The sequence below is a fragment of the Leptodactylus fuscus genome, chromosome 2, assembly GCF_031893055.1.
Source record: "Leptodactylus fuscus isolate aLepFus1 chromosome 2, aLepFus1.hap2, whole genome shotgun sequence".
Lineage (NCBI taxonomy): Eukaryota > Metazoa > Chordata > Amphibia > Anura > Leptodactylidae > Leptodactylus > Leptodactylus fuscus.
In genome coordinates this window covers 187,346,554-187,371,790 of record NC_134266.1, presented here as the reverse complement: position 1 = coordinate 187,371,790, position 25,237 = coordinate 187,346,554, and the positions used below count along the sequence as shown (strand labels likewise).

At 46.2% G+C, this 25,237-nt stretch overlaps 1 protein-coding gene across 1 annotated transcript in view; it reads left to right on the top strand.

The window, feature by feature from the left end:
- The first annotated feature begins 497 nt into the window (after positions 1-497).
- POGLUT2 (protein O-glucosyltransferase 2) overlaps positions 498-25,237 on the top strand; it is a 70,916-nt gene continuing 46,176 nt past the window's right edge. Inside the window, exons 1-2 of the mRNA XM_075265343.1 lie at positions 498-900; positions 4,561-4,766. Of these exons, the coding sequence (XP_075121444.1) occupies positions 728-900; positions 4,561-4,766 (379 nt within the window). The 5' untranslated portion in view covers positions 498-727. The remainder of the gene's footprint in view (positions 901-4,560; positions 4,767-25,237) is intronic.

The window sequence follows — 25,237 nt, the reverse complement described above, 5'->3', positions numbered from 1 at the left end:
TCATCATTCATTCCCCCTATATTTTGTTTATTCCTGTGATGTGATTTGTATCTTTGTGTATTTATAACCTTTGATACAAATAAAGCTTGTAGGTTTTATTCATTTCTTGTAGTGTGGTTATCTATGTATTTTTTATTGAATAATGGCAGTGCGACCTGAACGAACTGATCCCTACCGACTCCATGTCAGATCAGGCAAACCTACTCTGAACCATTCTAGTATCTACACAGGCACCATTGTGGCCCCTTTAATGAGAACATTATTAGTGCTACATCTATTCAGAGGAGCTCCAAGTGTCTGCTGAGTCTCCCAGTAAAATCCCCCTCTGACATTAGACACAGGGTACAGCCCTGACATCCCGGGTCCTCCTAAGCTTTCCTGACATCACAGGCTCAGCGAGGACACACGTCCCGTCTATGAGCGCCTGCCACACACCTAGGAGCCGCGGAGGAGGCGGGAGCAGTCGGCTGAGGCAATGTCTGGGATTTCTCTTTGTACTATTCCCATCATGGCCGGCGTCGTCTGCTGTTGTTAGCGGCAGTCACCTCAGTCACAGCGCCTGTGCAGCAGAAGGGATGTCCCCCCGCGGCCGCACTACACATAGGGATCCCCGCTGTCCCTCCCATATCCTCTGCAGACTGCTGACATCTGGAGCACAGTAGTTCCTACTTTATTGGCAGAGCAGTAACAGCCCATGTCTGGTGGCTGCCTGTACTGAGTGTGGTCAATGTTCTGGCAGCTCTTGGTAGTAGCCGCTATAGCAGCCCCCCTGAGCGGCACGGAGAGCCCCCCTGCTGTGAGTGCGGAGCTCAGCAGAGTATGGGGTCCGGGGCTGCGGGGAGAGCTGGCGCTTCCTGCCCGCTACTTCTACATCCAGGCTGTGGACACTCAAGGGAGCAAGTAAGTACACAAGTAGTCAGGAAGGGTTCTTGTATCAGGGGTAGGCTTAGCACTCCAGTCCCAGCATGCATACAGTACTTACTCTGCTGTTCTTGGAGCTCCTATAGAAGTGAATAGAAGATGTTGTAGTTTCTCAGCAGCTGGAGTGTCTCAGGTTGCTGACCCCTGACCTATATGGTGACTAGTCAGACTAGCCTTCACTTGTTAGCACCTACTACTATGTGTATAGATCTAATCCAGGGTCACAGTATAGATTACTTTGAGCATGCAACTTTATATCGCTTCCATGTCTTACATAAGAGTACAACTATACTTTCCAGTGTAGCTAGATTATGCCATAAGATTATCTGTGTCATTTACACACAATGCACAGAGAGGGGTTATAGGCAGGAGTGACACAAGAAAATGCCAAGTACAGATTTCATAGATCACCAGTGATGTATTTCTACCAGTGGTGTACTTTCTTCTCCGCACTGAGAACACATGCATGCTTGGCCAAGTGTGTATGTATAAGGTGGAAGGGAGCCGGAGGAATAGCTGTTGGCTGAACAAGTGTTCAGATGACAGCCACGAAGATATATGGTTGGATTTAATCAGACATGCATTTTGTTGCTCTGTATGGTTTACTAGCTACAGTATAATGTGACATCAACTGCATGCATTTCCATTCATCCAGTCTCTTTCAACATGTGTCTTGTCAAGGAGATGCTCTCCACAATCTAGAGCAAGGAGCTGACATTCGGCCAGATAAATGCGTTGTACATGCCTCTAAATTGCAACCAGAGTAGTTTGCTTCCTTAGCCGCCCTACACTTCTAAATGAGCAGTACTCGGGGTTTGAACAAAGTGCATTACAATTCATCCCAAGGAGAACACGTTCAGGGAGTACTACAACTTTGAACGGCTCTAAATCCAGAATCTCAGTTATCTTAGTTTAAAAATAAGATCAAGATCATATTTGTAGCCCACATAGATTCAGAGATATCACTGGTTAAAGAGGTCCTTTCATGTCATCATGCATATGAGGTTTTATATACCACTAGAAAGTCGACGGTGCGCTCAACCTCATAGATTGTAAGCTCTTGGCCCTCAGTCCCATTGTGCGAAATGACTTTCTATGTAATGTATCTTTCTGTCTGTATTTGAACCCTACAAATTGTACAGCACTGCAGAATATGTTGGCGCTATATAAATAACATTTATTATTATTATATTTATTAATTCAGCGCACTGTCGGCTTTCCCATTATGTGCCCTGGAGATATCAGTGCCTTCCCCATGGCAGTACTCTAACATATCCTTGTACTGTCAGAGTGGGCGTTCCTTACTACCAAGCGATGACACTGAGCTGTGAGGAAAGCCCTTTTGATAGTTGGTAGATATCAATGCCGAAATCAATGGCACCGATATCTCCAGCCTCAGGGCACATAACAGGAAAGCCAACAGTGCACTGAATTCAGCGCACTGTTGGCTTTCTAGTGTGGTATATAAAACCGCATATACATGAGAACATGAAAAGTCTTCTTTAAAGCGGAGATGCATATATTCGCACTTTCACTTTAACCAGTCTGCAGGGGAAACATATGCTGCTGACATTGCAGACAAGAAAATTATTTTATTCCATTTCCCCTGTGACATTTTATACCTTGTATGCCAGATAATCTTATTAGTAAATCCGCCTCAAAATGTGAGAATAGCCTGTGCTAAATGAGTACATGAACAGTAATAACGATATTTACTGTGGACAGCAGGCACAGTACATGGGGACACATCCACTAGATGTGTCCCCATTCAATACAGTGATTTCTCAAGTTACAATATTAATTGGTTCTGGAATGACCATTGTAATTTCAGACCATGAGTCTAAACTTGTAATTGGTTCTGAAAACCTCAAAATGTCAACTAAAATTTGAAAAAAAATAAAATAAATATAAAATATACTAACCCCTTCCTTCCACAGTCATTTTCCGTTTTTAATTTTTTTTACTTTTATTTTTCCTCGTATGAGGGCATTGTCACTTGGTCTCCGTTGAAAGTAAAGGGTTCAAGAGAAACCATCCAATATAGATATAGCAAATCCTTTAAGAGGTTGTCTGGGTAAATCAGTTATTTTAAAATAAGCCGGGGAGGCGCAGTCTGGTACTCCTGCTCCAGCGTGTTCTCAAAGTGAAACTACTCTCCAGATGTAGGAAGAGACCCCAGGATGTCATAGCTAGTGACGTCACGTGCCCTTCACTGACTGCGTGCAGTAGGGACATCCACCGGAAGGCAACAACAGACCAAAAGGACTGGACCACACTGGGAGGCCCTGGAGCACCAAGGAAAGTTGAGTATTATGATTTATTTTTTTTCAACTACCCCTGACCGATTCAAAAAATTATTTGTGAGCTCACTTTTACCTGGACTCATCTGGTGTCCAAAGAAGAAGCCCCTCTGCCACGGACAAACAGCACAGAACACGTACAGCATAAAATTGTAGTGTCCTGGTACAAGTTACAACGGATCAGAAAAGACCATTGTATCCTGAGGACAATGTAAATCATATGACCATTGTACAGAAAAGGGGCAACACAGAAGGTGCAAGATCAGAGGTGGCAGCTGCAACGGTATAGGAGGTAGCAGCAGGCAACTCATAGCTGGAAGGATCCTTGATGAAATTCTGGACCAAATGCAGAGAAATGATAAAACAAACTTATTTTCTTGTCTTTTGGAAGATGCAAGCTATAAAGTGACTATTTTGTATAGGCAATTTTTTCCTTTCATTAGTTCTGATAAGTTTTCCACAAAAGCGGGGCCACACGGTGGCTCAGTGGTTAGCACTGCAGCCTTGCAGCGCTGGGTCCTGGTGTTCAAATCCCACCAAGCGCAAAAAACCATCTGCAAGGAGTTTGTATGTTCTCCCCACGTTTGCATGGATTTCCATCCCATATTCCAAAAAATAGACATACTGATAGGAAAAAATGTACATTGTGAGCTCTATGTGGGGCTCACAATCTACATTTAAAAAAAAAAAAAAAAAAAGTTTTCCACAATGTGTACAGTTAGCATTTGAGACAACCCTGTACAAAAAATAATGTTATATATTTTTGCTATCTGGTGAGTAGTATGGGCTTGTTCACATGGGGCGGATTTTGATGCCGAATCCATCTTAAAATCCACCCCCTCACAATAGAAGTCTATGTAGACCGCTAGTGTCCTTTATTCCGTGAGCGGTTTGTTCCCGTTCACGGAAATAAAAGAAGCGAGCTAACCTTACTTCAGGCTGATTCAGCCGCGACGTCCGCCTCGCAACAGCACCCCCCGACTAGGCCCATTCATTTGGGCCTACTCTGGAGCGGGAAGCCGCAACTATCGGAAGCCGCGACTGGCACATTTTAATCCTATTCTGATGCGGCTTCCCACGTCAAAATCAGCACCAAAATACGTGGTCACTAGCCCCATGTGAACTAGCCCTATGAGTCCTCACCTTATGTCTGCAACCTGGGGATGCAAAGATGTAATAAATTGGTTTATCTGTCATATCTCTAGTAGATTACAGCTTCTAATTCCCCTGCATCAATTTAGGATTGTTAAAGGAGTGAATAAATGTGCTAGACTGCAGAGGAATATGCAGGTATACTTTATAGCATGTTTACTAATAGCCTTGTTTTTTTTCTCCTCAGTTTCACGTCTTCTCCTGAAAGGGACCAGTTTCAAGTCCACATCACGGCGGTAGAGGAGCAGTATACCAGAGTGGGGGTTCAGTTACTTGACAGAAAAGATGGCTCCTTCCTTGTAAGATACAAACTGTTTGCCAGCTACAGGAGCCTTCAGATTCATGTTAAAGTTAATGGCAAACATGTTGCAAAATCTCCTTATTTCCTGAAAGGTATTTTTCTTTTATGTAATATGAATTAGTCTATTGACCGACCTTCAAAGGGTTCTCCAGGGTTTGGACAAAAACCGTTCAGAGTGATGAATTGCAAGATAACTGAAATCGAAAGTCAGCTCAATTAACCACTTAAGAACAACACCTTTGATACTTAAAGGGGTATTCCCATGAACATAATCATATCTATATTTGTAGATAATTAAAAGGTAAGAATTTTATAATTAGTTAAAAATTTTGAAGAGTTTTAAAGATTTTCTCTAACTATCTGAGTGGTGACAGTCTGTTGTCTTGATCAGTTGCCAATGGATACGACCACTAATGCAGAAACTTTCTGTAGTCTGGGACTTGTCAGGAAACCAGTCATGCATTTCTTATTGTAGCTGGGTCATCAGACAGGGACACTATATGCATCAGAAGATATCCCGGCCACAATAAGGAAATCATGATTGATTTTCTTACCTTAGAAAGTTCCTGCATTCATTGTTGTATTCACTGGAAAACGATGAAGACAAAAGACTGTGACCATAAGATATTTAGAGGAAATGTTTAAAACTCTGCAAAATATTTAATTACTTATATTTGTAAAAAATGTTTCATTTTTATTTAACTACAAATTTAAAAATAGTTATGTACATGGGAATACCCCTTTAAGGATGCAGTTAGGACTGAGGTTTGCCCAGCAGTTTTGTCTGGACTATTTTTTATGTTTGCTCACCTCCCCTGGGCCTCCACTTATTATACTCTGAGGCTGAAGAGAACCCATAGAATAATAATAGCAGTTTCGGTTCGGGCTGAACAAAACTGCAAGTCGAACCTCATGATTATTGTAATAACCAACATAAATAAAGTCACATCAGTTATCCGGGTTAATGTTCAATTTGGTTATTTTTTCGATAATTGCCCAGCTCTAGATTTGGTCCTTTTTTTTGTTTTTCATTGTCCTATTATAAAAGCCAAAACTTTTTCATTTTAATGTAAAAATTGCTATGTGAAGGTTTCTCTTTGCTTGGCATGTTTTGAGAAAGTTGTACTCTTCCATTTTGCAAAACATGTAGTTTATTGATCAAATTTTATTAAAGGCATTTTTCGGGGAGTTAAATACACCTTAATTCATCCGACAGGATAAATTTCCCAGACAATCCCTTTAACACTTCCCTGATATCCGCTGTATTAGCATGGCAGATGGAAGGTATTTAAACATGGCGATCACTCTGGAGGTGAATGGCGGCAATGCCCGAAGTCAGTGCCCACACTGATCGGGGCATTAACCCTCCCCTGGTGTCTGCATTGCAGTGAATTATGTTAGAGATCTGACCCCTAGGGAGTGTAACAATTACAGTTAAAAAAAATATAGGTGACATGTCATTTTTTACAGTGAACACTGTAAAGCCCATAAGAAAGTAGTGCAAACGCCGCAAATGACAAATGTATTTTTTCTCCAATTCCAACCCATTCTGTTTTTGTTTTTTGTTTTTAAAAAAAAAAAACAAAAAAAAACTTCCTTATTGCTCACTGCTGCCTCATGTTAACATTGTAGTGTCGATCGGGTCCCTATATGACCTCCCTTTCTCACTCACTATGGTTAGGTTACACAGAGGGGGTGTTAACATATCAAATATCGACAGATTAAAAGATCCTTTAAAGTCACTGTGTTTTAGAAGTAAAAAGGTGTTGGTCAAACATTAAAAGATTTAATTATGCAAGCAGTTACTGTAATAAGGGCATGGATAGGACTTTGAAGAAGCAAAATCAAAGTAACACAAGAGAGGTTTATGGGCTTATGTGTCTGCTAAAAAGAAGCCTTATGGCTGGTTTCAAACAGCATTTTTTGGGAGAAGCACCATGTTTTTCTCTGCATGTTTTTCTATGGTGTCTTTCATGTTTTTTTTTCTTGGACAAAAAGGATGGGCCACTTCTAGCTTGGATACAAGATGAAATAGGGTTAGGCATGGTGGCATACAGGTTCCATTTTTCATCCAGTGGCACATTTGGCACTGATGTCGCAATACAGCCTGTAGATCCTTCACACTTATAAGTTGCCAAAGTAGGCATTCCAGCTAGTGCCATAAATGCTCGATTGGTGATAAACCTGAGAACTGGGCAGGCCAAGGAAGTGTTGCCATCTAGTGGAGCCATTCCTGGGAAACTGTTGTTGTGTATGGGGGAGCATTACATGGGGGAGCTGAAAGATGACAGTCCTACTCATATTGCTGAGCTGTTAAAGTAAGTTCACATGGCATAGAAAGAAGAGAAATGTGACACCTCCATACTCTAACCCGACCTTTGTCGGACCCTAAATAAAACCTGTATATGTTTCTAGTCCACAGCAGTCTCAAGCTTCTTGTTCACAACACCAAAGGTGACGTTTGGGTGCCATGACACAAAATTTCCTTCTTCTAAATGTCTGAAAATTGTCTGGGCATAGAGAAGGGTGTGTAATGTACTGTAGGTGTCATCTGTGTCTGGATGGTGCGTAAACAAGGAAATTGTGGGAGCTGATTGTGTCTGTCGGCAGACCAACGATTTTCTCTATTGGAGGAATAATATTCCATATTCCTTAAATTTAGAAATATCAGTACCCTCATGTGACAAGCCCCAGTGTCTAATCAGACTATACTAGTAATAATTTACATATCTGCCTGTCATAACTGCATGTCGTGTTTTAACATAATCCGACATATCTATTTGGTAGTGTTATTTGTGTAAATGAGTGTGCGACCACCCCGGGAGAACCGTGCAGGAGGCTGGACTGTCACGGTGACCTTATTGGCACCAGAACTCCCAGGAGAGGTGCACAGGGAAATAGGCAGTCAGTTAGTTGTGACGCCAGTTGGAGTATTGAGACACCCGCTGGTCTCTGGGCTGAGATGGTGATGTGGGTGCCAGTGCTCTACTCCAACAAAGAGCATTTGCCCAGGGCTTAGCTGCAAGGAAGGCAATGTCCAGGCCAGGATCAGTTGAAGTACTCACTGCTTTATTGTAACAGGCATCTGCTGGTCACTTGTCCTGTAGCAGTGAGCTGTGGCACAGTGGCTTGTAGCTGGCTGACACCTTCCCATGTGTTAGCAGAGAGTCTAAGATGTCTGCAGATCCAGCTTCTGGTTTACTGCAGGGGCTCATTTACCTTGTAGAGGTCGGTGCAGGCTGCCAGGGTTATAGCTCTGCTTAGCCTGATATAATCCTGTCCTCTTACTGATAGTGATGGAGGGCGCTGTCACACAGCTTCTCTGTCCTACTGCTGCTGTGGCAATCCTCAAAACACAGTGTCTGAAACACGAGATGGCCACTGCCACACTTCTCCTTGCTTCTCCTTCCCTGGCTCTTACAGAATACTACTTCCTCTCCCTGCTATGACTATTTCCTGTTCCAGCTACAGATCCACTCACTATAGTGTGTGTTGCTATGGAGACCACAGCCCACTAGGACAAGTGAAACCAGAGAACAATAGCTTAACAACATGACACAAATGAACACAAAATGAACATGGCAACACATACAATCTATCATAACATGTAAGGCACTTATGTGGCCAAATAACCATTAGTAACTCCTGTGAGGGGGTTACATCCCTCCCTTCTTGAATGTAGCACGTCCTCGGGCTACCAATAACACAGAAAATAGTCAATGGCTTAAATATCCCATAGTCCAAAGTAAATGGAATAAACGTTAAATGGGTTAGAACCAAATAATAAACATAGAGGTAGAACTTTGGGCAGTCCAAGCATGGTGTCGCCACTATGGCACCAGGTATATGGCTTATTTGTTGAAGTGAAGATAAGTTTCCAAGGCAGATGATCAGCTGAAATGCACAGTCTACTTTGGCTGATCTTGGCATGTTCCTTTAAGGGCTGTAGCGAACTGAGGGTTTACCCTTTGGGATCTCCTTTGAGAAATTGTTTCAGGCTCTGAGGCCTCCTCTCTGTCAACAGGGAGTACCTGAGTATCCGGAGTCTCTGATACAAAGTCCTCTAAGGAAATGGAGTCACTTGTTTCCCTTGACACAGAAGGAGTCTCTCTTTGAAACAGTGTAACCGTAGGTCTCACAAAGAAGTATAAGTTAGGGGAAGCCAGAGCAAGTCCTAATTCTGTACCATGTTGGCCAGGAATGGGTATACAGGATAAGGTCCGTCTTGGTTGTGACAGAGCGTGTGGAGTAGCCGGTAACCGACGGGTCACTCTAGGACTTGTATAAGAGGAGGGACAGACTTTGAGATCATCTCGAGACACTAACTGCGATGGACCTTCTCCATCCTCTGGAACAATTTTACACACTTTAGGGTTATCATGTGGTGCCTCTTGGAAAACATAGGCTTTGTCTTCCCAACGATCCTCTAACTTATGATGCCTAACATGTCGCCTTTTTAGGACCTTATCTCCAGGTTGCAATGGTTGAGCATTTGCTCCTTTGTCATACTGGAGAGCCTGTTTGTGTCTAGCCTGGTCCAGAGATTTACACACAAGTTCCTGAAGTTCTCTATTAACCCTTAGTCTTTCTGCTACCCAAGTGTCATTTGGTAAAGGTGGGGACCTAACCTCTGTAATCACTCCCATTTGGTGATCAGCGGGGAGCTGTCCTAACTGACCTCTAAGGAGGTATGCAGGAGTGTACCCGGTGGAATCCTGTCTGGTGTTATTATAGATCTCAGTGATCTCTGGCAATAGCTCTGGCCACTCAGATAGTTTTTCACGGGCAACTGTTCTCAGCATGTTGATAATGATTTGATTGGCTTTTTCACAAAGCCCATTACCCTGGGGATGATAGGCTGTAGTGTGGATCTTTTGACACCCATAGAGGTTGCAGAACTCTTGAAAAAGCTCTGACTCAAATGCAGGACCTTGATCAGTAAGGATCTTTTCAGGATAACCGTAGGGTCGCCCAAAATGTCTTTGGAATTCCCGAGCTGCTGTTTTACCAGTGAGATCTTTTACTGGGACTACAACCATGAATTTTGAAAAATGATCAATCATTGTTAGTGCATAAGTGTAACCTGACCGACTTGGAGTCAACTTGACGTGGTCAAGTGCTATCAACTCTAGTGGTCTGACTGTGACAATGCCCTGTAGAGGGGCACGTTGGTTAGATCCTCTCCGCAAAGCACATTGTGCACAATCCCGGCACCACTGTTCAATTTGAGGGCGCATTCCCACCCAGTAGAAACGATCTTTAATGGTTTGTTCTGTCTTTTGGGCATTGAAATGTCCTGACTGATTATGATACGCATCCAAGATCAAAGGAGTGTCTTGTCTTGGTATCACAATCTGAAACACTCGCTCATGGGTACGAGGATTTACATAACGGCGGACCAGTTTTCCCTGCAGATAAGTTAAACGACCGCGCTCTCGCCAAAGATTTTGAAGTTCAGGGCTTGCATTGTTATCTGGACCTATTGAATTAGAATCTTTTAAAAGGTCTTTTAATCTTTGCAATGTTGGATCTTGTTTTTGGACTTGTTCCCAATCCATATGATGGAGGGACTCAACTTGCACGGTCTGAAGGTTACAATATTTGGTCCAGACATTTTGATTAACACGTTGAGTGACTTTGTCATAGAAGTCAGGGAGTTCAATTTCTTCCCATATGTCAGGGTCATCTAGGTCATTAGTTGACTCTTGGGGTAACCGAGATAAAATGTCAGCATTAACATTTTCTCTCCCTGCACAGAATTTTAAGGTAAACTGATAATTGGCAAGACGTGAAGCCCAACGCTGCTCAATTGTTCCCAATTTGGCAGTGCTAAGATGGGTCAGAGGATTATTATCTGTGTATGCAACAAAAGGAGTGGCGGTGAGATAATGATGGAATTTTTCGGTAACTGCCCAAACCAAGGCCAGAAACTCCAACTTAAAGGAGCTATAGTTAGAGTCATTACGTTCAGTCGCCCGAAGCGAACGACTGGCAAATGCAATGGGTCTAATCAAACCTTCTTGTTTCTGGGAAAGGACAGCACCAAGTCCAGTTTTACTTGCGTCTGTTTGCAGAATGAACGGTTTACTGTAATCAGGGTAAGAAGGACATTTGGACCAACTAAGGCCGCTTTTAACTCATCAAATGCTTTTTGCATTTCAGGGGTCCATTGGATAGTTGGACTCTTACCAGATCGGGTGGTAGACTGACCTACCAGTTCAGCCTGTAAGGGTGCAGCAATCCGGGCAAAGTTTTTTACAAATCGGCGGTAATAACCGGCGAACCCAAGGAATCTACGGATGTCTTTTACTATTTCAGGAGTTGGCCAGTCGCGTATCCGTTCAGTGTACTGAGGATCTGGCGACACCCCATCAGTGCTCACAATGTGTCCCAGGTATTGGATTTCAGATTTTAGGAGATGGCATTTGGAAGGCTTGAGTTTCAGACCATAGCGATCCAAAGACTCAAACACTCTCGCAAGGTGATCCAAATGCTCTGCATATGTTCTGGAGTAAACAATTATATCATCCAGATATAACAGGACAGACTCAAAGTTTAGATGACCTAAACAGAACTCCATGAGCCGTTGGAATGTGGCAGGCGCATTGCACAACCCAAATGGCATCCGGTCAAATTCAAACAGACCCATTGGTGTTGTGAAGGCAGTTTTTTCAGCATCAGCTGGGGACATAGGGACCTGCCAGTATCCACTGGTAAGGTCCAGGACAGAGAAGTAGGCTGCAGACTGAAGAGCTGCAAGGGACTCCTCTATCCGGGGCAGCGGATATGCATCCTTGTGGGTGATATCATTCAATTTGCGGTAATCCACGCAAAGGCGAATAGTACCGTCCTTCTTTTGGACGAGTACTAAGGGAGCAGCCCAAGGGCTTCTGCTGTCCCTTATGACACCGGAATCCTTCATGTTTTGGAGTAAGCCTTTTACTTGTTGGTATTATGCTGGGGGAATGGGCCTATGTCTTTCCTTGATGGGAGGATGATCACCAGTTTGAATTGTGTGTTCTACTGCAGTGACATGCCCAAAGTCCATAGGGGACTTGCTGAAAATGTGTTTGAATTCGTGAACTACAAGCAATACGCCTTCCAGCTGAGATGAAGGCATCTCAGGGGTTCCAAGGTGAATCTCTTGCCACCATTCTTTTTGCTCCCCAGTGGGGTTACATGTGGGTTGTGAATTGGTGGTCTGAGCTTCACAATGGACTCTCTGGAGGCAATCGGCATCCTGAACTCTGGATAATTTGGCAACCACTGTATACCGAGGTAGTGTAACTTCAGAATCCCCAAAATTCAACAATTGTATAGGGATTCGTCCATGGGTCACCTTAGCCAAACTACGGGCAGCAATAACTGTACGATCTGTAGGCATTGACTCGATGAGCACGGAGTAATCCCTGCCTTTGACACCAAACCTGGCCCAGCACCAGACCATCATCACATGACCAGGTGGTAAGATGATGGGTCTAGCGTCAGTCACCCTAGCTTTTCCAATCTCACCTTGGGAAAGTTGGACCTGTTGTTGTTGTACCAAAACCTTAATGGCCTTATGGTAGATGTGTCTCTCTTTTGGAGCAGCTATTTGAAGAGTGTCAGACAAGGCAGCAATGGCTTCATCAAAACAATTAACTAGGACATTGGTCCCAATGATGATGGAGGGAGTGTCTCTGTCTTTGGCAACGTCCACAATGACAATCCCTTGATCCTTCAGTTCGGTTTTGCCAATCTTAAGGGTGGCTAGGAAGTATCCCACCTGTTTAAGTTCTTGTCCATTGCTGGCAATTAGAGTCACATGCTCATGAGGATTGCATGGTTGTAGCTGATCTCGAGACCAATATTTTTCAAACTGGGCAAGGGGCATGGTAGTCATCTGTGATCCCGTATCCAAGAGAGCAGTCATTGGGATGTTGTTCATATTGATGGAAAGGATAGGGCGGTCTCCAATGAAACGTCGGCCCCATTCAGGTGATAGTGGACCATGGTGGTGGTTGTCTCCTGGGGGGTAGGTCCTCTGCCCCAGGACGGCCTAGTTTAAAGGCTGGCATTCTCGTTCAACGTGTCCTGGTAAATGACAACTTCGACAGATGGGCCTTCCGGATGAATCAAACTGGTCCGTGACCCTGCGACCGGGTCGGAATAACGGTCTGCGTGAATACTGACGTGGCGAAGGTCGCTGCCAGTGCTGGGATAAGGGAGACCTCGGTGGTGTCAGCTGAAGGTCATCCACTTTTTTGCAAAGCTTAATTAGATTCTTTGAAAGTTCAGCGATTTGTCCTTGGAGTTCAATGTTGGAGTCAGAAGGTTGGATCTGTGCGCACTGAGCAATGGGTTGTTGGATTACACAGGGCGGAGGTGCTGTAGAAGCCGAGGGCACATTATGCTGCTCCTCTGGCATTGTGTCCACTTTAAGGATTTGGATGACTGTCTCTTTAAATAGGTTGAAGGGTCGGTCAGGGTCTTGAGAGTTAAGCATACGTAGTTGCATTTTAACTGCATCAGGTGTAGCACCCTCGATGAATTGCTCCTTCAGCGTGCAATCATAATTGTGAAGCTCATGAGGATCTAGTTGTGCAACCTGGTGGAGAGCTTCATCCAAGCTCAGAGCATAGTCTCTAAGACTTTCACCTGCATTCTACTTGCGGCTAAAGAACCGAGCTTTTAGTTCTGACAGAGTCTTAGTTTCAAATATGGTGCGCAGTTTATCAAATATTTGCTTAACAGTTTGTTTCTCCTTAACATCCCAGGACTTAACTTCACGGAGGGCTGCTCCTCCCATCTGACCCATTAACATAGCAACCTTCTGCTCAGCAGTGAGGGGATAAACTTGCTTGCATCTTTTCTTTAAAGTCCTTTAGGGTATTTGGCTCGCCTACATAGAGTGGCAGCCATGGCACGCCTGGGTAATAAGGCATTGTGATTGGCATTACTGCAGCTGTGGGGGTTGAAACACTACACCCCTCTTCCTCATCTTCACTACTGGACCCTTGGTGTTCAAAACTGACAAAATCCCTTTTTACTTTGTTCCTAAACATACTGGCAGTACGTGGCTCACCTGCTGTTGCCTGTGCTGTAGATTCAGGTATAGCGTGCGATGCAGGGCCAAGATGGCGATACTGCACAGTGTCGCAGTCACGGATCCTTTTTTTCCTGCCAGCAGCTCAAGTGCCTCCCTTCCTTTTCAATGGCACAGAAATCCTGTTCGTGACGCCAACTGCGACCACCCCGGGAGAACCGTGCAGGAGGCTGGACTGTCACGGTGACCTTATAGGCACCAGAACTCCCAGGAGAGGTGCACAGGGAAATAGGCAGAGTCAGTTAGTTGTGACACCAGTTGGAGTATTGAGACACCCGCTGGTCTCTGGGCTGAGATGGTGATGTGGGTGCCAGTGCTCTACTCCAACAAAGAGCATTTGCCCAGGGCTTAGCTGCAAGGAAGGCAATGTCCAGGCCCGGATCAGTAGAAGTGCTCACTGCTTTATTGTAACAGGCATCTGCTGGCCACTTGTCCTGTAGCAGTGAGCTGTGGCACAGTGGCTTGTAGCTGGCTGACACCTTCCCATGTATTAGCAGAGAGTCTAAGATGGCTGCAGATCCAGCTTCTGGTTTACTGCAGGGGCTCATTTACCTAGTAGAGGTAGGTGCAGGCTGCCAGGGTTGTGGCTCTGCTTAGCCTGATATAATCCTGTCCTCTTACTGATAGTGATGGAGGCGCTGTCACAGCTTCTCTGTCCTACTGCTGCTGTGGCAATCCTCACAACACAGTGTCTGAAACACGAGATGGCCACTGCCACACTTCTCCTGGCTTCTCCTTCCCTGGCTCTTACAGAATACTACTTCCTCTCTCTGCTATGACTATTTCCTGTTCCAGCTACAAATCCACTCACTATAGTGTGTGTTGCTATGGAGACCACAGCCCACTAGGACAAGTGAAACCAGAGAACAATAGCTTAACAACATTACACAAATGAACACAAAATGAACATGGCAACACATACAATCTATCATAACATGTAAGGCACTTATGTGGCCAAATAACCATTAGTAACTCCTGTGAGGGGGTTACAAGTGATTTAGATACTTTAGATTTACATACTTTGAGAGATACACTATGTGATCAAAAGTATCCAGACACCTGGCTGAAAATGACTTACAAGTTTGTGGCGCCCTCCATCGGTAATGCTGGAATTCAATATGGTGTTGGCCCACCCTTAGCCTTGATGACAGCTTCCACTCTCGCAGGCATACGTTCAATCTGATGCTGGAAGGTTTCTTAGGGAATGGCAGCCCATTCTTCATGAAGTGCTGCACTGAGGAGAGGTATCGATGTAGGTCGGTGAGGCCTGGCATAAAGACGGCGTTCCAAAACATCCCAAAGGTGTTCTATAGGATTCAAGTCAGGACTCTGTGCAGGCCAGTCCATTACAGAGATGTTATTGTCATGTAACCACTCCGCCGCAGGCTGCGCAGTATGAACATGTGCTCCATTTTTGAAAGATGCAATCGCCATCCCCGAATTACTCTTCAACAGTGGGAAGCAAGAAGGTGTTTAAAGCATCAATGTAGGCCTGTGCTGTGATAGTGCCACGAAAAACAACAAAGGGTGCAAGCCCCCTCCATGAAAAACACGACCACACCATAACACCACCGCTTCCAAATTTTACTGTTGGCACTACACACGCTGGCAGATAACGTTCACCGGGCATTCGCCATACCCACACCCTGCCATCGGATCGCCACATTGTGTACCGTGATTCTTCACTCCACACGCTTTTCCACTCTTTAATCGTCCAATGTTTACGCTCCTTACACCAAGCGAGGCGTCGTTTGGCATTGACCTGCGTGATGTGTGGCACCCAATCACCTGACCATGTTCGAAGTACGTGAGTTCCGCGGAGCGCCCCATTCTGCTCTCTCACAATGTCTAATGTCTACTGAGGTCGCTGATATGGAGTACCTGGCAGTAGGTGGCAGCACAATGCACCTAATATGAAAAACGTATGTTTTTGGGGGTGTCTGGATACTTTTGATCACATAGTGTATATTATATTATATTACATATATTAGAGGTATATTACAAGGTTTCATGTAGTCATGTGGACTACCAACTGATTCCCAAAAATATAAGTATGACCAGCAAATATTCTGTATGAGACCTTCACTTACTGCAACTTTGATTCTAATTTTTTAACCCCTTAAGAACGAAGGGTATTTTGGACGTTAATGCTCGGTGACTTATTCCATAAGTATGCACTTAGCATGATATAATAATACGGCACTGAGTGGGATGGGGGAATCTGTTAGCGGGAAAAAGTTAAGTAAATATCGAAGAGTTTTTGTAGGACAGAAAAGCAGGACATACTACACTTTTGTGTGATGAAGAAATGGATAGAAACTTATCTGCTTTTACAGAGGTACTCATCAATAAACTTTTCTAGCCCTCACCAGGGCTCAGCAATGGAAAGCAATATGCATAGAGAATGAGTGAGGAGAATATAGATGGCCAGGAGCCGAAACTGAGACATCAGTCCTACCAGAGAGTCCCACCAACCTGCTGTAAACTCTGAGGATCAATACTTACCTTTATTTAGCAAACGGAGCACAGTAAGGCAATGTATTAGGCAAAAAAGTTATCTTAAGATACAGTGTTTAAATGTAATTCTTAAGATATGGATAAAAACTGACACATTATCAGTTTGTGTCCGTTAATGTCCACTACGATAGGTGTCCTTGTTTTTTTTTTGTTTTTTTTAATGGACAAGATCAGAATGGACATTCAATAGTAGTGTGAACACCCCTCAATAATACTTCCTGTATTGTAACACCCTTGTATTAATACTTCCACTGTAACAAAAGCTCTCTTATTGATTATAATATGGAAACATAGATATAATATAATATAGAAGAGACCATATTATTGGACATTATACAGATTATAGAGGCATGTAGAGCAGTTTCAGTTTGTGAAGAAGAAACCTATTAGATTCATTAAAATGCCTCTTTTCTCTATTCAACAGGGTTTCTAGGGATAGGGATTTAGCTGTGACAGGATGTCTACTGTAGTATAAGTGTGCAGGCCTGGCACAATGATGAAGCATGAAAATGCAACAGTGACCTCTGCAGGCCAAGGGGAAATATTACATAATGTCTACTGCTAACTAAGGGTGCATGCACACTACGTAACGCCGAGCGTGTATGAGAGCCGTACACGCCGGCGTTACAGCAGGGCTGCCGAACACTTCCCATTCACTTCAATGGGAGCGCTCGTAACAGCGGCGTTTACGAGCGCTCCCATTGAAGTTAATGGGAAGTGCTCGGCAGCCCTGCTGTAACGCCGGCGTGTACGGCTCTCATACACGCCCGGCGTTACGTAGTGTGAACTTACCCTAAGCTTGTTTGCTTAAATGTCCTCTGTTATCCCTGGTTGAACTTGATGGACGTATGTATTTTGTCAACTGTACTAACTAAGGCTAGGCTCACATCCGTGCCTGCTCTCCGTTGGGGAGTCTGTCCTCCATTCCACTTGAAAAATGCTGAGAGAAAAGCTTTTCTCTAGAGATGAGCGAACACTAAAATGTTCGAGGTTCGAAATTCGATTCGAACAGCCGCTCAATGTTCGTGTGTTCGAATGGGTTTCGAACCCCATTATAGTCTATGGGGAACAGATACTCGTTAAGGGGGAAACCCAAATCCGTGTCTGGAGGGTCACCAAGTCCACTATGACACCCCAGGAAATGATGCCAACACCTCTGGAATGACACTGGGACAGCAGGGGAAGCATGTCTGGGGGCATCTAACACACCAAAGACCCTCTATTACCCCAACATCACAGCCTAACAACTACACACTTTACACACTCAATACCACCTCTCTGACAGTAGGAAAACACCTTGAAACATGTGTATTTGGCACTTGCAGTGAGGAGAGCTTGTCACCAGCAGTGAATTTGGCCCTTGTAGTAAGTTGAGGTTGGCACCAACATTTGTTTTGAAAATCAGGGTGGATTGAGCCTCTAACCAGCAGAGTTTGGGCAAATTCATGGTGGAGGGAGCCTCTAACCAGCCCAGTTTGGACCAATTCATGGTGGAGGGAGCCTCTAAACAGCCCAGTTTGGGCAAATTCATGGTGGAGGGAGCCTCTAAAAAACCCAGTTTGGACCAATTCATGGTGGAGGGAGCCTCTAACCAGCCCAGTTTGGACCAATTAATGGTGGAGGGAGCCTCTAAACAGCCAAGTTTGGGCAAATTCATGGTGGAGGGAGCCTCTAACCACCCCAGTTTGGACCAATTCATGGTGGAGGGAGCCTCTAAACAGCCAAGTTTGGACCAATTCATGGTGGAGGGAGCCTCTAAAAACCCCAGTTTGGACCAATTCATGGTGGAGGGAGCCTCTAACCAGCCCAGTTTGGGCAAATTCATGGTGGAGGGAGCCTCTAAACAGCCCAGTTTGGGCAAATTCATGGTGGAGGGAGCCTCTAACCAGCCCAGTTTGGACCATTTAATGGTGGAGGGAGCCGCTAAACAGCCCAGTTTGGGCAAATTCATGGTGGAGGGAGCCTCTAAACAGCCCAGTTTGGACCAATTCATGGTGGAGGGAGCCTCTAAAAAACCCAGTTTGGACCAATTCATGGTGGAGGGAGCCTCTAAACAGCCCAGTTTGGGCAAATTCATGGTGGAGGGAGCCTCTAACCAGCCCAGTTTGGACCAATTAATGGTGGAGGGAGCCGCTAAACAGCCCAGTTTGGGCAAATTCATGGTGGAGGGAGCCTCTAAACAGCCCAGTTTGGACCAATTCATGGTGGAGGGAGCCTCTAAAAAACCCAGTTTGGACCAATTCATGGTGGAGGGAGCCTCTAAACAGCCCAGTTTGGGCAAATTCATGGTGGAGGGAGCCTCTAACCAGCCCAGTTTGGACCAATTAATGGTGGAGGGAGCCTCTAAACAGCCAAGTTTTGGGAAATTCATGGTGGAGGGAGCCTCTAACCAGCCCAGTTTGGACCAATTAATGGTGGAGGGAGCCTCTAAACAGCCCAGTTTGGACCAATTCATGGTGGAGGGAGCCTCTAAACAGCCCAGTTTGGGCAAATTCATGGTGGAGGGAGCCTCTAAAAAACCCAGTTTGGACCAATTCATGGTGGAGGGAGCCTCTAACCAGCCCAGTTTGGGCAAATTCATGGTGGAGGGAGCCTCTAAACAGCCCAGTTTGGGCAAATTCATGGTGGAGGGAGCCTCTAACCAGCCCAGTTTGGACCAATTAATGGTGGAGGGAGCCGCTAAACAGCCCAGTTTGGGCAAATTCATGGTGGAGGGAGCCTCTAAACAGCCCAGTTTGGGCAAATTCATGGTGGAGGGAGCCTCTAACCAGCCCAGTTTGGACCAATTAATGGTGGAGGGAGCCTCTAAACAGCCAAGTTTGGACCAATTCATGGTGGAGGGAGCCTCTAAAAACCCCAGTTTGGACCAATTCATGGTGGAGGGAGCCTCTAACCAGCCCAGTTTGGACCAATTAATGGTGGAGGGAGCCTCTAACCAGCCCAGTTTGGACCAATTAATGGTGGAGGGAGCCTCTAACCACCCCAGTTTGGACCAATTCATGGTGGAGGGAGCCTCTAAACAGCCAAGTTTGGACCAATTCATGGTGGAAGGAGCCTCTAAAAACCCCAGTTTGGACCAATTCATGGTGGAGGGAGCCTCTAACCAGCCCAGTTTGGGCAAATTCATGGTGGAGGGAGCCTCTAAACAGCCCAGTTTGGGCAAATTCATGGTGGAGGGAGCCTCTAACCAGCCCAGTTTGGACCAATTAATGGTGGAGGGAGCCGCTAAACAGCCCAGTTTGGACCAATTCATGGTGGAGGGAGCCTCTAAAAACCCCAGTTTGGACCAATTCATGGTGGAGGGAGCCTCTAAAAACCCCAGTTTGGACCAATTCATGGTGGAGGGAGCCTCTAACCAGCCCAGTTTGGGCAAATTCATGGTGGAGGGAGCCTCTAAACAGCCCAGTTTGGGCAAATTCATGGTGGAGGGAGCCTCTAACCAGCCCAGTTTGGACCAATTAATGGTGGAGGGAGCCTCTAAACAGCCCAGTTTGGACCAATTCATGGTGGAGGGAGCCTCTAAACAGCCCAGTTTGGGCAAATTCATGGTGGAGGGAGCCTCTAAAAAACCCAGTTTGGACCAATTCATGGTGGAGGGAGCCTCTAACCAGCCCAGTTTGGGCAAATTCATGGTGGAGGGAGCCTCTAAACAGCCCAGTTTGGGCAAATTCATGGTGGAGGGAGCCTCTAACCAGCCCAGTTTGGACCAATTAATGGTGGAGGGAGCCGCTAAACAGCCCAGTTTGGGCAAATTCATGGTGGAGGGAGCCTCTAAACAGCCCAGTTTGGACCAATTCATGGTGGAGGGAGCCTCTAAAAAACCCAGTTTGGACCAATTCATGGTGGAGGGAGCCTCTAAACAGCCCAGTTTGGGCAAATTCATGGTGGAGGGAGCCTCTAACCAGCAGAGTTGTGGGAAAGCAGGGTGGAGGGAGCCTCTAACCAGCAGAGTTGGTGGAAATCAGGGTGGAGGGAGCCTCTAACCAGCAGAGTTGGGGGAAATCATGTTGGAGGGAGCCTAGTATTAGCAGAATTGTGCAACGCTTATGGTGGATGAGTATGAGGATGCGGAGGAATTGGAGAGGTTGAGTACAGACATGGAGTTTCATGTTGGGGTGCTTTACACAGGTGGGCACAAAAATGAAGGCTCTATCCAGTGGTGGTTCATTTTTATCAAAGTGAGCCGGTCGGCACTCTCAGCTGACAGACGGGTGCGCTTGTCAGTGATGATGCCACCGGCTGCACTGAACACCCTCTCAGATAGGACGCTGGCGGCAGGACAGGACAGCACCTCCAAGGCATATAGGGCAAGTTCAAGCCACAGGTCCAACTTCGACACCCAATACGTGTAGGGCGCAGAGGGGTCGGAGAGGAGAGGGCTGTGGTCGGAAAGGTATTCCCGCAACATGCGCCTATACTTCTCACGCCTGGTGACACTAGGACCCTCCGTGGCGGCACTTTGGCGAGGGGGTGCCATCAAGGTGTCCCAGACCTTAGACAGTGTGCCCCTCGTTTGTGTGCACCGGTGAGAACTTGGTTGCCTACTGGAGGAACTGCCCTCCCTGCCGCCAACGTCACATGCTGGAAACATCTCCATCATATTCTGCACCAATTGCCTGTGGCAAGCATTGATGCGATTGGCCCTCCCCTCTACCGGAATAAAAGACGAGATGTTGTTTTTATACCGGGGGTCAAGGATAGCAAAGATCCAGTACTGGTTGTCCTCCATGATTTTGACAATACGCTTGTCGGTTGTAAAGCACCCCAACATGAACTCAGCCATGTCTGCCACAGTGTTAGTTGGCATGACTCCTCTGGCCCCACCGGAAAGTTCAATCTCCATTTCCTCCTCATCCTCCATGTCTACCCATCCGCGCTGCAACAATGGGACGATTCGAAGTTGCCCGGAAGCCTCCTGTATCACCATCACATCATCGGACAACTCTTCTTCCTCCTCCTCCTCCTCCTCCATTAAACGCAGTGAAGCGGACAGATGTGTGGACCTACTCTCCAGCTGTGACGGATCGGATGCTATCCCTAACTCCTCTGTGTGATCTGAGTTATCCCTGATGTCAATCAGGGATTCTCTCAGAACACACAAGAGCGGGATTGTAAGGCTCACCATCGCATCCTCAGAGCTCACCCTCCTTGTGGACTCCTCAAAGACCCGTAGGATGTCACAAAGGTCTCTCATCCATGGCCACTCATGGATGTGAAACTGAGGCAGCTGACTTTGTGGCACCCTAGGGTTTTGTAGCTGGTATTCCATCAAAGGTCTCTGCTGCTCAACCACTCTATTCAACATCTGAAACGTTGAGTTCCAGCGTGTGGGGACGTCGCACAAAAGCCGGTGTTGTGGCACATGCAGGCGTTGCTGGAGAGATTTTAAGCTAGCAGCGGCTACTGTCGACTTGCGAAAGTGGGCGCACATGCGCCGCACTTTCACCAGTAGCTCTGGAACATTGGGGTAGCTCTTTAGGAAACGTTGCACCACTAGGTTGAAGACGTGGGCCAGGCATGGAACATGTTGGAGTCCGGCAAGCTCCAGAGCTGCTACCAGGTTCCGGCCGTTATCACAAACGACCATGCCTGGGCCCAGGTGCAGCGGCTCAAACCATATTGCCGTCTCATCGAGGAGGGCATCCCTCACCTCGGAGGCAGTGTGCTGTCTGTCCCCCAAGCTGATCAGCTTCAGCACAGCCTGCTGACGTCTACCAACGCCAGTGCTGCAACGTTTCCAACTCGTAGCTGGGGTCAATCTAACAGCGGAGGAGGAGGCGGTGGCGGAGGAGGAGGCGGTGGCGGAGGAGGAGGCGGTAGAGGAGGAGGAGGAGGGGGGTGTTCTTCTCGTGTCCCTGCCAGGAATGTTAGGCGGGGAGACGAGGTACACCGGGCCAGTTTGGGAAGCAGTCCCAGCCTCAACTACATTCACCCAGTGTGCCGTCAGTGAAATGTAGCGTCCCTGTCCGCATGCACTTGTCCACGCGTCGGTGGTCATGTGGACCTTTGTGCAAAGCGCGGAACTAAGGGCCCGCCTGATGTTGAGTGACACGTGCTGGTGCAAGGCGGGGACGGCACACCGGGAGAAGTAGTGACGGCTAGGGACGGCATAGCGAGGTGCCGCAGTTGCCATCAGGTCCAGGAAGGCGGGAGTTTCAACAAGCCGGAATGCCAACATCTCCTGGGCCAGCAGTTTAGCGATGTTGGCGTTCAAGGCTTGCGCGTGTGGGTGGTTAGCAGTGTATTTCTGCCGCCGCTCCAATGTCTGAGAGATGGTGGGTTGTTGTAAAGAAACGCCTGATGGTGCCTTTGATGGTGCAGGAGAAGGAGATAAGACAGGACCAGGGGAGGATGAGGTAGAAGTCAACAAAGTGGCGGAGGCAGATGAAGTGGTGTCCTGGCTCGTCCTCTGGAGTGCATCGCCAGCACAGTCAGCAGTGGCAGAGGCAGAGGCAGTGGCAGAGGCAGTGGCAGTGGCGTGAACGGCAGGCGGCCTTTGTCCTGCCGTTGCTGCCTGCCACTGATTCCAGTGCTTGGATTCCAAATGACGGCGCATTGAAGTGGTGGACAGGTTGCTCTTCTCAGAGACCCTAATCAATTTCGAGAGGCAAATTGTGCAGACAACACTATATCTGTCCTCGGCGCATTCCTTGAAAAAACTCCACACCTTCGAGAAACGTGCCCTCGAGGTGGGAGTTTTTCGGGGCTGGGTACGAACTGGAACATCTTGGGAGATTCCGGGTGTGGCCTGGCTTCGCCTAAGCTGCTGACCTCTGCCTCTAGCTACCCTTTTTGGTGCTGCACCTGCCTCAACATCCACACTACTTTCCCCGCTTGACATCCCCCCTGTCCAGGTCGGGTCAGTGTCCTCATCATCCACCACTTCCTCTTCCAACTCCTGTCTCATCTCCTCCTCCCGCACAATGCGCCGGTCAACTGGATGCCCTGACGGCAACTGCGTCACATCATCGTCGATGAGGGTGGGTTGCTGGTCATCCACCACCAAATCGAACGGAGATGGAGGAGACTCTAGTGTTTGAGCATCTGGACACAGATGCTCCTCTGTTAGGTTCGTGGAATCGTGACGTGGAGAGGCAGGTTGAGGGACAATGAAAGGAGCGGAGAACAGCTCTGGGGAGCAGGGACAGTTTGGGTTATTGTTCTGTAAAGCTTCGGAATTTTGGGAGGAAGGAAGACAAGACTGTTGGGTAATAGGAGGAGAGGAGGCAGAGTCTGACTGGCTGCTGGACAATGTGCTGTAAGCGTTCTCTGACAGCCATTGCAAGACCTGTTCCTGGTTCTCGGGCCTACTAAGGTTTGTACCCTGCAGTTTAGTTAATGTGGCAAGCAACCCTGGCACTGTGGAGTGGCGCAATGCTTGCTGCCCCACAGGAGTAGGCACGGGACGCCCTGTGGCTTCACTGCTACCTTGCTCCCCAGAACCATTCCCCCGACCTCGCCCACGGCCTCGTCCACGTCCCTTTCCGGGAGCCTTGCGCATTTTGAATTCCTAGTTAGAAATTGGCACTGTATACCAGTAGTAAAAATTGTGGGTGCACGTAACCCCAATATATTCTTTGAATTCCCAGTCAGACACTGGCACTATATGGCAGTAGCAAGAAATGAGGGTATTTGTATTCCCAATATATTCTTTGAATTCCCAGTCAGACACTGGCACTATATGGCAGTAGCAAGAAATGAGGGTATTTGTATTCCCAATATATTCTTTGAATTCCCAGTCAGACAATGGCACTGTATACCAGTAGTAAAAATTGTGGGTGCACGTAACCCCAATATATTCTTTGAATTCCCAGTCAGAAACTGGCACTATATGGCAGTAGCAAGAAATGAGGGTATTTGTATTCCCAATATACTCTTTGAATTCCCAGTCAGACAATGGCACTGTATACCAGTAGTAAAAATTGTGGGTGCACGTAACCCCAATATATTCTTTGAATTCCCAGTCAGACACTGGCACTATATGGCAGTAGCAAGAAATGAGGGTATTTGTATTCCCAATATATTCTTTGAATTCCCAGTCAGACACTGGCACTATATGGCAGTAGCAAGAAATGAGGGTATTTGTATTCCCAATATATTCTTTGAATTCCCAGTCAGACAATGGCACTGTATACCAGTAGTAAAAATTGTGGGTGCACGTAACCCCAATATATTCTTTGAATTACCAGTCAGAAACTGGCACTATATGGCAGTAGCAAGAAATGAAGGTATTTATAACCCCAATATATTCTTTGAATTCCCAGTCAGACAATGGCACTGTATACCAGTAGTAAAAATTGTGGGTGCACGTAACCACAATATATTCTTTGAATTACCAGTCAGACACTGGCACTATATGGCAGTAGCAAGAAATGAGGGTATTTGTATTCCCAATATATTCTTTGAATTCCCAGTCAGACAATGGCACTGTATACCAGTAGTAAAAATTGTGGGTGCACGTAACCCCAATATATTCTTTGAATTACCAGTCAGAAACTGGCACTATATGGCAGTAGCAAGAAATGAGGGTATTTATAACCCCAATATATTCTTTGAATTCCCAGTCAGACAATGGCACTGTATACCAGTAGTAAAAATTGTGGGTGCACGTAACCCCAATATATTCTTTGAATTACCAGTCAGAAACTGGCACTATATGGCAGTAGCAAGAAATGAGGGTATTTGTATTCCCAATATACTCTTTGAATTCCCAGTCAGACAATGGCACTGTATACCAGTAGTAAAAATTGTGGGTGCACGTAACCACAATATATTCTTTGAATTACCAGTCAGAAACTGGCACTATATGGCAGTAGCAAGAAATGAGGGTATTTATAACCCCAATATATTCTTTGAATTCCCAGTCAGACAATGGCACTGTATACCAGTAGTAAAAATTGTGGGTGCACGTAACCCCAATATATTCTTTGAATTCCCAGTCAGACACTGGCACTATATGGC